Source organism: Rhizophagus irregularis, chromosome 10 (genome assembly GCF_026210795.1).
Source record: "Rhizophagus irregularis chromosome 10, complete sequence".
NCBI classification, from domain to species: domain Eukaryota; kingdom Fungi; phylum Glomeromycota; class Glomeromycetes; order Glomerales; family Glomeraceae; genus Rhizophagus; species Rhizophagus irregularis.
In genome coordinates this window covers 2,366,604-2,380,314 of record NC_089438.1, presented here as the reverse complement: position 1 = coordinate 2,380,314, position 13,711 = coordinate 2,366,604, and the positions used below count along the sequence as shown (strand labels likewise).

General features: G+C 27.6%; 2 protein-coding genes across 2 annotated transcripts; both read right to left on the bottom strand.

The window, feature by feature from the left end:
* Positions 1 to 791: 791 nt before the first annotated feature.
* OCT59_002042 (uncharacterized protein) lies at positions 792 to 1,481 on the bottom strand (the record flags this gene model as incomplete). The annotated part of the gene is made up of 1 exon (XM_025328925.2): positions 792 to 1,481. One exon carries the CDS (start codon positions 1,479 to 1,481, stop codon positions 792 to 794), a length of 690 nt encoding a protein of 229 aa, XP_025164622.2.
* Positions 1,482 to 12,293: 10,812 nt separating this feature from the next.
* Positions 12,294 to 13,711, bottom strand: OCT59_002041 (uncharacterized protein; the record flags this gene model as incomplete). The annotated part of the gene is made up of 5 exons (XM_066144219.1): positions 12,294 to 12,605; positions 12,682 to 13,053; positions 13,112 to 13,282; positions 13,340 to 13,512; positions 13,594 to 13,711. The coding sequence occupies 5 exons, from the start codon at positions 13,709 to 13,711 to the stop codon at positions 12,294 to 12,296; spliced, it is 1,146 nt and encodes a 381-aa protein (XP_065995400.1).

Here is a 13,711-nt window from a genome sequence, read left to right as displayed (position 1 = left end):
TTGATTTTTAACTTTTTGTCCATATATTTATACATCATTAATGCTTTACAAATGCTACCATCATTAATATTTTTGCTTTAACTAATTTAACTTTTATTTCATCAAGAAATATTTTATACTATTTCCTTTTCTGATTCATTTAGTATTCTTCTTACTGTTTCTTTTATTTCATTTTCATCATCCTTAACTTCTTTTATTAACAAATATTTTTCAATTATTCTATATTTTAATCTTAACTCCTTAATTTCATTCTTATTCTAATCTGCAATACACATTCCTTTATTTTTAAACCATAGTAACGCATTTCTTAATAGATATGTCTTCACAATCTTAAATCATCTTCTATCTTTGACAAATATTTTTCTACTTGATTCGTCTATTCTTTTAGATCTTCTCCTGTTACACCATAAAATATTGGTATTTCTATTTTAATCTTTTGTATTACTTCTTAAAATATATATATACTTTACGTTCTTTTTACGGTACAAGTTTTGCTCTTTTTATAATTTTAATTAAACATTTTATTTTCCTTTATTTATTAATTCTTTTATTTATTATACATCTTTTCATATTTCTTATAATTTCACTTCATTTGAAATTCTCAAATTTCATCTCTATATTTTAACTTCTTATTCTTCCATTTTTTATACACTGGTGAAATATTCTGTTATCTCCACTATTTCTTTCTTAGTACAGTTATCTACTGATGTAATATCACAACTACTTTCAAATACTCTTTTCTTCCCTATCTTGTCAACTAATAAACAAACTTTTTCTGCTTTTTCCATCATTCATTTTAATCCCTTCTTTGTTCTCTTTACACCTGTTTCTATCATTTCCTTATATATCTTTTCTCGTTCCTCTTTATCTGTTTTCCTTTTTCTACTTTTCCTTTTCCGTTTATTAATTTCTCGTTCTAATCTCTCTTCAAACCTTTTTCCTAAATAATAATGTATTTCCAATAACATCAGATTATTCCTTCTTATTTTATGACATAATTGTAATAATGATAATCCTTCATTTCCCTTTTCTAACATTTCTTCATCAATATCTTCTCTTTTATGTTTTAATCTATTTATTAAGATTTGATAATTTTCTGATTTAACTATTTCTTCATTTTCTTCATTATTATCAGTCTCATTCTTTTGTATTTCATCATTTATTTCATTATTTTCATTATTTTCATTTATTACTATATTGTCGTTATCATTATTTTCGTCATTCTCATCTTTTTCTGTATTAAATTCTGAATCATCATTAACACTTCTATTCTCTGAACTATCATCACTTTCTCTAATTATAACTTCATCAAGTTCAATTTTCTCTTCATTAAATAATTTCTCAGTAATTATTTCACATGTGATAACCCAATTCTTTAATCTCATATTATTTTCATCATAGAATTCTATTTCAATACCATCATTTAGTTTTTCTTCAACTTTTCTTAATTCTTCTTTCGGTATTTTAACCTTTAATTTCATAATTTATTATTTCTTATTTATTTATTATTTCATTAATCAGTCGCCCCTGCCCAAGGGCAGCTATATATATATTTTTAATTTGATATTTTCATATTTTCCTATCGATCATTCATTCCTATTGTTCCATTAATCATTCTCAATACTTCACTAAATTCTTTACTCTTTAAAATATCATATAATTTAAATTCTAATATTTTCAAAGTTCCAGCTTTGATTCTATAATTTCTTTATACATTCTATAATATAATTTATAATCTATAATCGTGATTTTATTTATAAACTTTCTATATCTTGCGCAAATAAACTGTGATCAAGGTTAGGGATTATTTATAACTGGGGCCACCCAGCGTCAGACTAATATGATCACCAACAAAGGCTTATTTATACTGGGTCCTTCCAGTGTGCTCTTATTTATACTGGGGTTCTCCCAGTTCTATACACAAAATTAAATTTTTTAATAACTTTTAATCTTTTTCTTATATTAACTCCTTATAAATTTTTATTTTCATTCAATTTTTTTAAATCTTTTTATTATTATTTTGAATATTTCATTTATCCTTTCGATATATACTTTTTCAATATATCGTATATTTCATTTCTCATATATTCCGTAATATTCCTTTTTCATAATATTACTTTTACTATATCCTTTTTCATATATAGTAATATTTTTCTCATATTTCAGATAAGTCTTCCTTATCTTATCATTTCTTTGATGATTTCTCATATCATCCTTCCTTTTCTCATATTTCTTTGATGATTTCTCATATCATCCTTCCTTTTCTCATATTTCTTTGATGATTTCTCATATCATCCTTCCTTTTCTCATATTTCTTTGATGATTTCTCATATCATCCTTCCTTTTCTCATATTTCACAAATTTTTCTTTCATTTCATTTTTTTTTTTATATACTTTTCTTTTATTTCTCATTTAGATCTTGTATGAAGACAACAATCTTTTATTTTCTCGTGAGCATGCACCAAAAATGTGACACGCCGCCTATAGGATATTAAAATAAAATATTGTATGTTGCCACCGACGTGTTGAGTTCGAATAATATTTATTTTAAACCAAGCATAGATATTATTCGAACTCAACACGTTGGTAGCAACATACGATATTTTATTTTAATATCCTATGGGCAGCGTGTCACAATGTTTATTTAAAGCAATTGATTAAATAATGGCAAGAAAAATTCGCTCAAACTTTTTTTGCTATTGTTCGAAGCATACCATTGTTTTTTTTTAAAGCAATCGATTAAACAATAACAAGAAAAATTCGCGCGAACTTTTCTTGCCATTGTTCAAAGTATACAATTGTTTTTTTTTCAAAGTAATTGATTAAACAATGGCAAGAAAAATTCGCTCAAACATTTCTTGCCATTGTTTAACTCAAGTCTATTGTTTTTTTTAAAGCAATCGATTAAACAATGGCAAGAAAAATTCGCGTGAATTTTTCTTGCTATTGTTCGAAGTATATCATTGTTTTTTTTTAAAGCAATTGATTAAACAATGGTAAGAAAATTTCGAGCGAATTTTTCTTGCCATTGTTCAAAGTATACAATTGTTTATTTTTAAAGCAATTGATTAAACAATGGCAAGAAAAGTTCACTCAAAATTTTCTTGCTATTGTTCAAAGTATACAATTGTTTTTTTTTCAAAGTAATTGATTAAACAATGGCAAGAAAAATTCGCTCAAACATTTCTTGCTATTGTTTAACTCAAGTCTATTGTTTTTTTTTTAAAGCAATCGATTAAACAATGGCAAGAAAAATTCGCACGAATTTTTCTTGCCATTGTTCGAAGTATATCATTATTTATTTTTAAAGCAATTGATTAAACAATGGCAAGAAAATTTTCCTTGAACTTTTCTTGCCATTGTTCAAAGTATACCATTGTTTTTTTTTCAAAGTAATTGATTAAACAATGGCAAGAAAAATTCGCTCGAACATTTCTTGCCATTGTTTAACTCAAGTCTATTATTGTTTTTTTTAAAGCAATTGATTAAACAATAGCAAGAAAAATTCACGCGAACTTTTCTTGCTATTGTTCGAAGCATACCATTGTTTTTTTTAAAGCAATCGATTAAACAATGACAAGAAAAATTTGCGCAAACTTTTCTTGCTATTGTTCAAAATATACCATTGTTTTTTTTTAAAGCAATTGATTAAACAATGGTAAGAAAAATTCGCTTGAACTTTTCTTCTTACTATTGTTCAAAGTATATCATTGTTTTTTTTAAAGCAATTGATTAAACAATGGCAAGAAAAGTTCGCGCGAACTTTTTTTGCCATTGTTCAAAGTATACCATTGTTTATTTTTAAAGCAATTGATTAAACAATGGCAAAGAAATATTTATTGAATAAATAAAACATAAATTTGTTAACAAGATATTCATTATCTCAATTAATTTAACGAAATTTGGCCAAAAACCAAAATTTTTACTATTATTAGACACGCAAATTTAATGATTACATATTTATATCTGTATACCTGCCGTAACGTATACCTATATGTATAAAATCGATAACATTTAACCGTAGTACCGATCACGTGTATGTTTATCGCAACTGGTTCAATTACGTCAAAAAAATTATTATTTTACAACAAAAAAAAATTTGAAATTCTCGTTTATTTATTATGAAACCAATATAAAGATTTATTGAACTCAAAAATATTAGCGATTGAAACTTAATTTTCCTTAAATTTAGGCCTTTATAAAGTTAAAAGTAAATTGACATTCCCGATCATCAAAATAAATAAAAATTTATGAAAACTTTATTCTTATAAAGATGAAAAAATGTTATTTTATTATCAGCTTGCAGTTATTACCAGTTTGCATATTTGTCTATTATATAATAATTTTTTTTATCATACATTTCAAAAAATCCAACAGTTCTATCAATACCAATTACTTTCACATATTGTAGAGGACCGAAGCAATCAAAAAATTTTAAATTTCCAATATTTTTCTCCAATTTTTTGATTTTTCAAATATATGCAAACATTCGTTCTTGATTTTGCATATTATGGAGCATGAAATATTCAACTTGTCCAAAAGTCTCCTCTTCTTGTTCATCAATAGTTAAGTTAATCTATAATAAATTTTCTGTTTAATATTTGAATGATATTTATAATAATTATAAAATCTAATTATCAATTTCTTATAGCGACACAATAATCATTTCGACTACTATCATTTTCTTTTTTCCACCATTTAGAAGATACAATATTGCCATCTTTTGTACGAAGTTTCCCATACTTCATATAACTTTCTCCAATGTCCTAAATAAGGTTGCTTGCCAAAACCTTCTTAATAACTGCTGAAACCTATACAGAAAATGCCGAAACTATATTAAATCATATTAAAAATCCTGCCGAAACTTTGCCAAAATGCCAAAACCCCCATTTGCTGAAACTGCCGAAACCCTGCCGAAACTATAGTAAATATATAGTAAAATCTTGCCAAAATTTATCGCAGGATTTTGGAGAGGTTTTGGCAAGCAACCTTAGTCCTAAATAATAAATAATGATATTACATCTGTAAAAGTATTCAAAAATAAATAAATATACAATGCAAAGTAGTTATAATTAAAAATTACTTTAATATCCCTGGCGTTTTTTTGGAATATAGCTGCATAGCATTGCTTTAATTTTATAGGTTCATTTTTTGTTAGTTTACAATTAACACACGGAGAATAAAATTCATACTGATTATCATATACAATACTAGACTTTACCCTATGCGATGGCCATGTTTTTTCCTTTTCTTTGAAATTGGAAAAAACTTTTTCATCATACGTTGGTAAAAATTGTAGATACTTAAACCTTACTTGCAGCAACACATTATTAATTAAATTCACATATGGAAGTTTTCGAGAGCTAATAAGTGGAATTAACATTCCACAATACCTTTCATCAGAAATTGCCAAAATCCACGACAAGGACCAAGATCTTCAATACAATCTCCTATATGCAGAGAGTAATGAAAAGAAATTAAATACACCGGCAATCTTTCTCCTTCTAACCCGTATGAACTATTATTATAAAAGACATGTTAATTAATGTATAAAATATTACACAGGTCGAAGGGGCACCATTGTCCAAAATTCAAAAAATGCAAATTCCCCATTTTCCTGGAAAATGGTGGGAAATTGTGGAAAATGCTACATTACGCTGAGCAATTTTTTGGAATAGCATTGTTACAACATTGTCCGATTTAACAAATCTTATGAAATTTTGGGAAAATGCTACATTACACCTCAAATGTAACATTTCGTAACATTGTTATAACATTGTCAATTAAATCAAATTTTGCTTTTTTTTTGTCAAATGGTGCATTTTTATGAAAATTCTGCATTTTGTCACCAATGTAATATCATTGTAACAACATTTCATAACATTGTTATAACATTGTCAATTAAAATCTAATTTTGCTTTTTTTTTGTCAAATATTCCGATTTTCTTGCAAATGGTGCATTTTTATGAAAATGCCACATTTTATCTCCAATGTGATATCATTGTAACAACATTTCATAAAATTGTTATAACATTGTCAATTAAAATCAAATTTTGTCAAATATTCCAATTTTCTAGCAAATTGTGCATTTTTTTATGAAAATTCTATATTTTTTTGTCAAATGTTGCATATTTTCAGCAAATTTTATGTTTTTTTGGTCAAATGTTTCACTTTCGTCAGAATGTTAAAATGTTACATTTTTTTTTTTGAAAATGCTCAATAATATGGCATTACACTGGAAAATGTAGCATTTCACCAAATTACACTAAAAAGCATCACAATTATCACATTTTTTGGAAAATTCCACATTACATTAAATTATACTAAAAAATGTAGCACTATACTAAATTATGCGGCATTGCACTAAAAAATACCACAATTACACTAGACAATGTAGCATTACACTAAAAAGTACCACAATTATTATATTTTTTAGAAAATTTCGCGTTATACTGGAAAATGTAACATTATGCTAGAAAATGTGGAATTGCACTAAAAAATGCGGAATTGCACTAAAAAACGTGGAATTGTGCTAAAAAACACAAAAAAAATACTACAATTACACTGGATAACGTAGCATTACACTTAATTACATTAAAATTGTTAATTTTTATTTTTATTTATTTGTAAATTACGAACATTATTAAATTTATAATATTTATATTCTAAATGAATTATTTAACATTAAATCACATTGTTAATATAAACAATGTATCAACACGATGTGTTGTGATGTTTAATTTAGTACTAAACCTTACTACTGAAGACTCCCTCTTTTTGTCACTATAAACAGGCGGAGGGAGCAGCAATGGCTCTCCCCCTATAGGTACTTTATGGCCTCTACCTGTTTACAGAGGAGGGGCTTTTCGTAAAGTATTAGTTAATAGATATATATATACAGTGGCGGTCAAAAGTATTGCATCACTTTTGACCTAAATTTACAACATGAATTACAATGATGATTATAATAAATTTATATTTATTTTAAAGCTTGAATCTTAAAGAATATATTGCAATTATTTTTTCGTCCAATTCATAGTGAAATCTTATATAAATTACATAATTTACAAAAATGTGAATTTTTGACTTTTTATTGAGAATAGCTACGACAAAATAAATGCCAGAATTTGATTCCTTAAGTGATATATAGTTCATATTCCAAAAATTGTAATGGTTGAGCCAGTAGTTATGGAGAAATTAGCTTTAAAAATCGGTAAAAATTAAGGTTACACATATGTAAAATGGCGATTTTCAGTATTTTTCATGATTTTTAAAGGCCGATTTCTCCACAACTACTGATTCAATTGTTACAATTTTTGAAATACGAATTATAAATTACTTAAAGAATCATATACAGGCATTTATTTTATCATAAATATTCCCAATAAAAAGTCGAAAATTTAAATTGTTGTAAATTATGTAATTTATATAAGATTTTACTATGAATTGAACAAAAAAATAATTGTAACATATCCTCTGAGATTCAAGGTATAAAATAAATATAAATTTATTATAACTATCATTTGTAATTTATAGTATAAAAGGCGATGCAATACTTTTGACCGCCACTGTATGTATATATAAGCATATATATACATCTATTTAAAATTATTAAAATAAAAAAAAAATTCCAGGGCGGGGAAAGCCTCTATTTATATAAAATTATATATCACGTGCGTCACGTGATATTACTTTATAATTACCGCAGCTTCAGCTGCGGTATAACGAAAAAAAAAAAAATTACCATATATCGCGGGCCATAGTACCCCCCTATGCATAGTACCTCCTTGAAAAATTTCATAGAATTGTATAGTACCCGGGGGGATATTTTACAATTATCTCGTGATCTAGTGATCAGATTTGAGCCATCATTTTTTTGTTTGATAGCTCTCATTGAGCTCTTCAAAATAAAAAAAGATCGTTCAAATTGGACCGGTAGATCGTGAGATATTCGCAAAAAATGGAATTTTTAGGCTTTGTTTAGTACCCGGGGGTACAGGGTCAAACCCCTAATTTTTGCAAGATACCCGGAGTACTGTGGCCCGCTATATACGGTAAGCTTTTTTAGCAAAAGCTTAATTTTTTTTTTTCTCACGGCCTTTACCTCTCCTTTCTTTCGCCCTTCTCCTTCCCCTTTCTCTCATCTTCCCTTCCCTCTTTCTTTCACCTTCACCTTTCCTCTTTCTCTCACCTTCCCCTTCCCTCTTTTTTCTTCCCTTCCCTCTTTCTTTCACCTTCACCTTTCCTCTTTCTCTCACCTTCCCCTTCCCTCTTTTTTCTCCTTCCCTCTTTCTCTCACCTTCACCTTCGCTTCTTTTTCTCCCTTTCTCCCCTCCGTCCTTTCCCTTCTCTTTTTGATCCCCACTCCTTCCCCATTCCCTTTCCCTTTCCCGGAACCATCTTTCAGAAAAACAATGGTAAGTTTCGAAGCGTTTGCTTCGAAACTTTTTTTTAAAAAAAATTTTTTTTAATTCTTTTTTGTAAGGAAACGTTTCTAACGTTTCCTATTTTTCTTTTGTGTAGGTCTTGACTTCGGAAAGTGAAATGGTAAGTTTCGTGTTCGAAACTTACTTTTTTTAATTTCTTTTAGGAAACGTTTCTAACGTTTCCTTTCTTCTTTTTGTAGGAACGCCGGACGAAATTACGACCCGGACTTTGCGAGGAAGGTAATATTTTCTTTTTTTAAAAATTTTTTTTTTATTAAAAGAAACGTTAACTAACGTTTCTTTCCTTCTTTTGTAGGTTCCAGACGTTTGGATGAAACGAACCGGTGAGTTTCGCAATGAATCGTTGCGAAACTTAATTTATTAATTTTTTTATTAAAAGAAACGTTAACTAACGTTTCTTTCTTTTTTTGTAGGTTCGGACGTTTGAAACTCGAAATGAACCGGTAAGTTTCGCAACAATTGTTGCGAAACTTAATTTTAATTATATTTTTTTTTAAAGAAACGATACTAATGTACGTTTCTTTTACTTTTTGTAGGTTCCGGACGTTTGGATAATGGAAATCGAAACGAACCGGTGAGTTTTGCAATATTGTATTGCGAAACTTATTTTTTTAATTATTTTTTTTTAAAGAAACGATACTAAACGTTTCTTTCTTTTAATTTTTGTAGATTCCGGACGTTTGAATAATGAACTTCGAAACAAACTGGTAAGTTTCGCAACATTATGTTGCGAAACAATTTTTATTAATTTTTTTTAAAGAAACGATACTAAACGTTTCTTTCTTTTAATTTTTGTAGGTTCCGGACGTTTAGATAATGGAAATCAAAACGAACTGGTAAGTTTCGTAACATTGTGTTGCGAAACTTAATTTTTACTCTTTTTTTTTAAAAGAAACGTTTATATTAACGTTTTTTTTTACTTTTTGTAGGTTCCAGATGTTAGAATGAATGAAACGACTGGTAAGTTTCGCAATGTTACATTGCGAAACTTAATTTTTGTTTTTTTTTTATTAAAAGAAACGTTAACTAACATTTCTTTTTTACTTTTTGTAGGTTCCGGACGTTAGAATGAATGAAACGACCGGTAAGTTTCGCAATGTTACATTGCGAAACTTAATTTTGTTTTTATTAAAAGAAACGTTTATATTAACGTTTCTTTTTTACTTTTGTAGGTTCTGGACGTTAGAATGAATGAGATGACCGGTAAGTTTCGCAATGTTACATTGCGAAACTTAATTTTTGTTTTTTTTTTATTAAAAGAAACGTTTATATTAACGTTTCTTTTTTACTTTTTGTAGGTTCTGGACGTTAGAATGAATGAGATGACCGGTAAGTTTTGCAATGTTACATTGCGAAACTTAATTTTTGTTTTTTTTTTATTAAAAGAAACGTTAACTAACGTTCTTTTTACTTTGTAGGTTCCGGACGTTAGAATGAATGAAATGACCGGTAAGTTTCGCAATGTTACATTGCGAAACTTAATTTTTGTTCTTTTTTTTTAAAAGAAACATTATTACCTAACGTTTTTTTTTTACTTTTTGTAGGTTTCGGACGTTTGGATAATGGAAATCAAAACGAACCGGTGAGTTTCGCAACATTGGTTGTGAAACTTAATTTTTATTAATTTTTTTTTAAGAAACGTTAACTAACGTTTCTTTACTTTCTTTTTTGTAGGTTTTCACCAGCTTCTACTTTGGCATCGGAGATATATGAATGAATTAGATGTGCGGATTACCCATGGATCATTGGATATCTGATGAATATAGATTAATATAGATTCTTATCGTTAAATAATAATTGTGCATTTGTTAATAAATAATATTGTAATAAATTATGTAAAATTATTAAACCAGTGTTTTAAATTGTCATGGTATTTGCACTAAATTGTTTAAAATTATTACTAAATTTCACTCAATTGTCCGAAATTATTGCAAAATTTCACTCAATTGTCCGAAATTATTGCAAAATTTCACTAAATTGTCTCCGAAAATGTTGCGTTTATACTGTTTACACTCAATTGTACAAAATCAGTAAAACATTTTTCACTCAATTGTCCAAAATTATCCTAAATTTCACTAAATTATCAAAAGTTTAGCTAACATTTACCGAAAAAATGCAAAATTCACCACAATTTTCCACAATTTGTATTACGTTTGCACAACATTGCTGAAAAATTCACCTAAATTTTCAACAATTTATATAACATCATCAGGAAATTATATAGTGCGAAAAGTTGCGCAAGTTTACACATCATAATATTTCGTAAGCTTCCAGACCCGCCGCAAGTTTGCGTAAGCGTAATATTTTGTAACTTTTTAAAATATTTCGAAATATTACGATATGCAAAGCTTCGTAATTTTACGATTTGTAATATTCCGTAATTTTGCGGTTCGCAATATTTCGTAATTTTACATAATATTTCGTAAGTTTTCAGACCCACCGCAAGTTTGCGTAAGCGTAATATTTTGTAACTTTTTAAAATATTTCGAAATATTACTGTATGCAAGGCTTCATAATTTTACGATTCGTAATATTCCGTAATTTTACTGCGTAATACTTCGCAACTTTTTAAAATATTTTGAAATTCTATGATGCGTAATGTTCCATAATTTGATGATTCGTAATATTCTGTGATTTTACACAACTTAATATTTCGTAATATTTCAAAATATTTCGATAAATAATACTTCATTTTCTGTACTATAAGTTTATATAATGTATGTTTTATTAGATATAATCATAAAAAATTACAAGTATTTATTAATATATACAGAATACATAAAAGTAAAAAAAGAAAGAGTAGAGTAACAATATTATTAGACGTAAAAAGAAGAGAAACAGCTATAGTAACGTTAGTATTAGATATAAAGATAAAAGAAATATTGTTATTATTGTTAGTATTAAGGTAAAAAGAGTTAAAGAAACAGTAAAAGGAGTAAAAGAAACATGGATATTATCGTTAGTATTAAAGTACAAGTAAAAAGAAATAAAGGAAACGTAGATAGTATTGTTAGTATTACGACATAAAGTAACAAAGAGGTAAAAAAATGCGTTAATATTAAAATAATTAGTATTAATAAATAAATATTTCTATACCTGCAAAGTAATTGAACAAAAGAATAAAGAAATAAAGAGAAAGGAAAAAATAAACATATTGTTAGTATTGTTAGTATTGTTAGTATTAAAGTACAAGTAAAAAGGAATAAAGGAAACATGGATATTATTGTTAGTATTACGATACAAAATAACAAAGAGGTAAAAAAATGAAAATAATTAGTATTAATAAACAAATATTTCTATACCTGCAAAGCAATAAATTATGAAATATATGTAAATATATTGTATATAATTAAAGAAATAATAGAAAGAAGAGACAAAAAAATTAAAAATATTGAACAAAAGAATAAAGAAATAAGAAACAAAAATAAATAAGACAAAAACGCGTGCATGATTAAATGATTAAATGATTAAATCACATGCAAGGATCAGCCTAATTTTGATTGGCCAGAAAATACGATATCGTAAAATTACGGAAATCCGCATTTTAAAAAATCACAGAAATTGTATATGCACAATTACTAAATATTATCCCCTCGTGATAAATTAAAAATTATCAACACAAATTCAACACAAATTTAACAAATTTAACGAAATTTGGCCAAAATTAACAAATTTTTACCAGAATTATCAACACAAATTGAACACAAATTGAACACAAATTTCAGCCACGATTTATTTATGTCACACCCGTGTTGTTAAGAATTAATAACCATTTTATTTATTAAAACTATATTAATTATGGTAAAAAAAAATGCTATTACGTGTGATATATATAAAAAATAATATTTATTTCCTATGCAACCCATAATTTTCTAATAAACTATTTACATACCGACCTTCCTCCTCCGTGTTATAAGAGTCAATAGAAAGTATATCATCGTTAGCTATGCCATCATTGGCCGCACCATCGTTGGCCGCACCATTGTTGGCCGCATCATCGTTAGCCACACCATCGTTAGGCCTACCATCGTTAGTCACACCATCATCAGCCGCACCTGCTCTATCGTCAGCTGCTCTATCACCACCATCATCTACATCATTACCATCATGAGAATCATCGTCCGAATGTGTAAATTTATCCCTATTTTCCAACTTTTGCTAAAAATCAATAAATAAATAAATAAACTGTAATTCAAATAATTCACATTTTGCAAATTGTAAATTAAAAACTTACTAAGTTGTTGATTATCTTCAACTTCATTATACTTTCGCTCATTTGAATGTTTTGATTATTAGGATTTAAGTACATTTCACATATGCTAATCGCATACGCTATTTGTGTTTTTGAGGGATTTTTATTTTCTTTTCGCAACTTATCAATTATCAGCGACATATATGTCGTAGGTTGCCCATCTTTAACCTTTTTAAATAGGTTGTTGTAACATCTTTTCACCTCCGCCTTACTCTTCCATTCCTGAATCTTTGACGGACTAGCCTGAGTGTTAATAGACGGTAATTTATGCCCAGTCGCTTCGAAAACAGAATACATAACGTCTTTAACTCTAGACGTAAACGTCCCTCGTATGCTTCTATGTTGTTGTACTAACTATTAAAAAAAAATGTTAGTATGAAATTTAATAAAATTCATAATTGCTTTAACTTACAGTCAGGGCAATTTTTTTTTCGAAAAAAATAATCCATTGATTTTTTTTGAACTGGCGCATAAATTCCGGATTTTCGTCTTTTAAATATTTTTCGGTAGCGAGTTTGTACTCGTCTTGCGAAGGATAAACAAAATTTTCAAATAAAATTTTCGACACCTTCTTAACGAGCTCCTAATCAAACGAGGTTAGCATTTCAGGTTTACATTAAATAATATTCATCTTTATTACCTTTACATACTCCGGATCTATTGTATTATTATTATTTTTGTTATTATCGTTGAGCTTTTTTTCTATGCTCGAGAGACGGGTTTCGAGATTTTTTTGTCCGGTGATAAGAACTTCAAGCTTAGAAATTATCTGTGAATTGGTTCTTAATAGTTTTTCTATTGTTTTTTTATTAACTTTAACAATAAAATATAATTTAACTATATATTATATAATTTCTTTTATAAAGAATATGATACATATTATGTCATATATACCATCAACACTATCATCGGATATTCTCACTCGCTTCTCAGCTTCGCTACCCTCAGTACTACGTTTTGAAAATCTTTCATTATCATCAATTCTTCGTTTCTCGCCACGCTTTGTAGCCAT